At 50.5% G+C, this 2,148-nt stretch overlaps 1 protein-coding gene across 1 annotated transcript in view; it reads left to right on the plus strand.

Annotated features, from left to right (window-relative positions):
- The first annotated feature begins 1,805 nt into the window (after positions 1-1,805).
- Grsf1 (G-rich RNA sequence binding factor 1) overlaps positions 1,806-2,148 on the plus strand; it is a 15,946-nt gene continuing 15,603 nt past the window's right edge. Inside the window, exon 1 of the mRNA XM_029561720.1 lies at positions 1,806-2,089. Within this exon, the coding sequence (XP_029417580.1) occupies positions 1,888-2,089 (202 nt within the window). The 5' untranslated portion in view covers positions 1,806-1,887. The remainder of the gene's footprint in view (positions 2,090-2,148) is intronic.

Consider the following 2,148-nt stretch of genomic DNA (forward strand, 5'->3'; position numbering starts at 1 on the left):
TAAAGACATGAGTTCGGCTCCTCAGCACCTATGTGAAAGTCAGGCACATTCAAACACATCTGGAACCCCAGTGCTGGGGATGTGGAAAGACACAGATCCCCAGGGTCTCACTGGACAGTCAGTCGAATAGAAAAGATGAACTCCAGGACCAGTGAGAGACCCTGTCTCAAAAAATAAGATAGAGAAAGATAAGGAACACACCCAACACTGACTTCTGGCTTCCACAAGCACAGTGTGTGTGTGTGTGTGTGTGTGTGTGTGTGTGTGTGTGTGTAGACATACACAAAAGGGAAAAAGTGAAGTAGAATCTTAACAAACCTCCAAGTTGTGCTTTGGGATAATCTATTATGAAGGGCTAACCCATTTTCTTTCTTGAAAGAAAACTGCTGTCCAAGTCTGATTACGTGAGCTGCCTCATCCCCAGTATCCACATGATGGAAGGAGACATCTGACTCCTGCAAGTTGGTGTCTGACCTCCACATATGCTCCATGGCACCTGTGTCCCCACACACAAGTAAATAAATAAATGTAATATAAAAGAGAAAAGTTTAATAGGATCTGTCTTGGATTATATAGCTCGGTAGTAGATTGCCTGCCTAGGAGTCCCTGGTCCCCAGCACCACAAAGGAAAAGAGAAAACAAACAAACAAACAAAAAAAGAACGAAAGAGAAGAAAGCAGGCAGGCAGGCAAACCTCTAGGACTTCTGCTTGCAGACAAATGAAACAGAGCCTCTTTGATACCCAAAGTACACACAGGAACGAACTAATCCGATTCTGGTCTTTCATTCTTGGGCAGGAAAGTTGTCTAGGAAATACTTAGCTTTTCCTACTTAAAAAGGTACTCCAGGGTAAACAAGCCAAAGTTCAAACACAATAATCTGAAATATCTGAAAGGCAATATCACTGCCATTATCACCCTTCGGTTTAAAAGAAAATAACTTTTGGTCCTGGCAGTGGGGAAAGAACATTGAAAAATGCCCACAATTTCTTTACATCTGGACAGTATTCTGTCTGAGAGCTTTTTTTTTTTTTTTTTTTTTTTTTGAGTCAGGCGTGGTCTCGCAGGTCTTTAATCCCAGCACTGTCTCTGCGTTCAAGGTCAACTTGGTCTACATAACGAGTTCCAGGTCCACTGGGGCTACAGGGAGACCCTGTCTCAAAAAAGACTGAAAAAAAAACAAACAAAAAAACCACCTTTTTTTTGGTCCCCTCATCCCTACATAGGGGATCTAGGTGACCACCCTACCACTGAGCTACACCTCTACCGCTAAGGTTTTTTTTCTTTCTAAAATATGAGTTCTCCCCTCATTTTTTTTTAACCCTAAGAACTCCCATTTGTCTTTGTTTTTATTGACTTTGACAAGTCCTGGCCACAGAAGGAAAATTGCACATTTATTTACTTATTTGTAACTCTCTGCATGTCTACTTGTGACTACACTGTCTCATTAGAGAAGGTTTTGTAATATATATTATTAGCAGTGTTTCATTTAAAAAGTCAACCTCGTGCACCTATCGGATACCAACCCGCCTCTCATCACCCCAGACTAGGTGTCATATTCCTTCCAGAAACGTCTTTCCGCCCCTGCTCCCAGCGCCCTGCGGTTTGGAGCGGCCAGGTGGGCGCTCTAAGCTTCTGCTCGGTTCGTTGCCGAAGGTCTGGGCCTGCTCCTGCTCCCACCCCGGCCTCAGTTTCCTCAAGGCGGCCGCTGGGCCACTCCGAAGCGGGGACAGCCCCGCCCTGAGGGCGGAGCCGCGCGTGCTCCTCCACCTCCCTCGATTCGCCGCATCCCTTGGCGCCCGCGGCGCATGTGCCCGGCGCCCCCTCCCCGACCCTGGAATCCACTTCCTGTTCGCTCGCGCTGCCGCTGCGGCCGCGAACGGAACCCATGGCCGGGACGCGTTGGGTGCTCGGGGCTCTGCTCCGGGGCTGCGGCTGTAACTGCAGCAGCTGCCGGCGCACAGGCGCCGCCTGCCTGCCCTTATACTCCGCCGCCGGCACCTTCCCGTCGGGCATCTCGGGCCGCCGCCGCCTGCTGCTGCTCCTCGGGGCCGCCGCGGCCGCTGCTTCCCAGACGCGCGGCCTGCAGCTCGGGCCTGCGCCCTCCGGGACGCTGGCGGGTCCTGCCCCGGTCCGGCCCTCCGCTGCC

Source organism: Nannospalax galili, unplaced genomic scaffold (assembly GCF_000622305.1).
Source record: "Nannospalax galili isolate Female #2095 unplaced genomic scaffold, S.galili_v1.0 scaffold50, whole genome shotgun sequence".
In the NCBI taxonomy this organism is placed as follows: Eukaryota; Metazoa; Chordata; class Mammalia; order Rodentia; family Spalacidae; genus Nannospalax; species Nannospalax galili.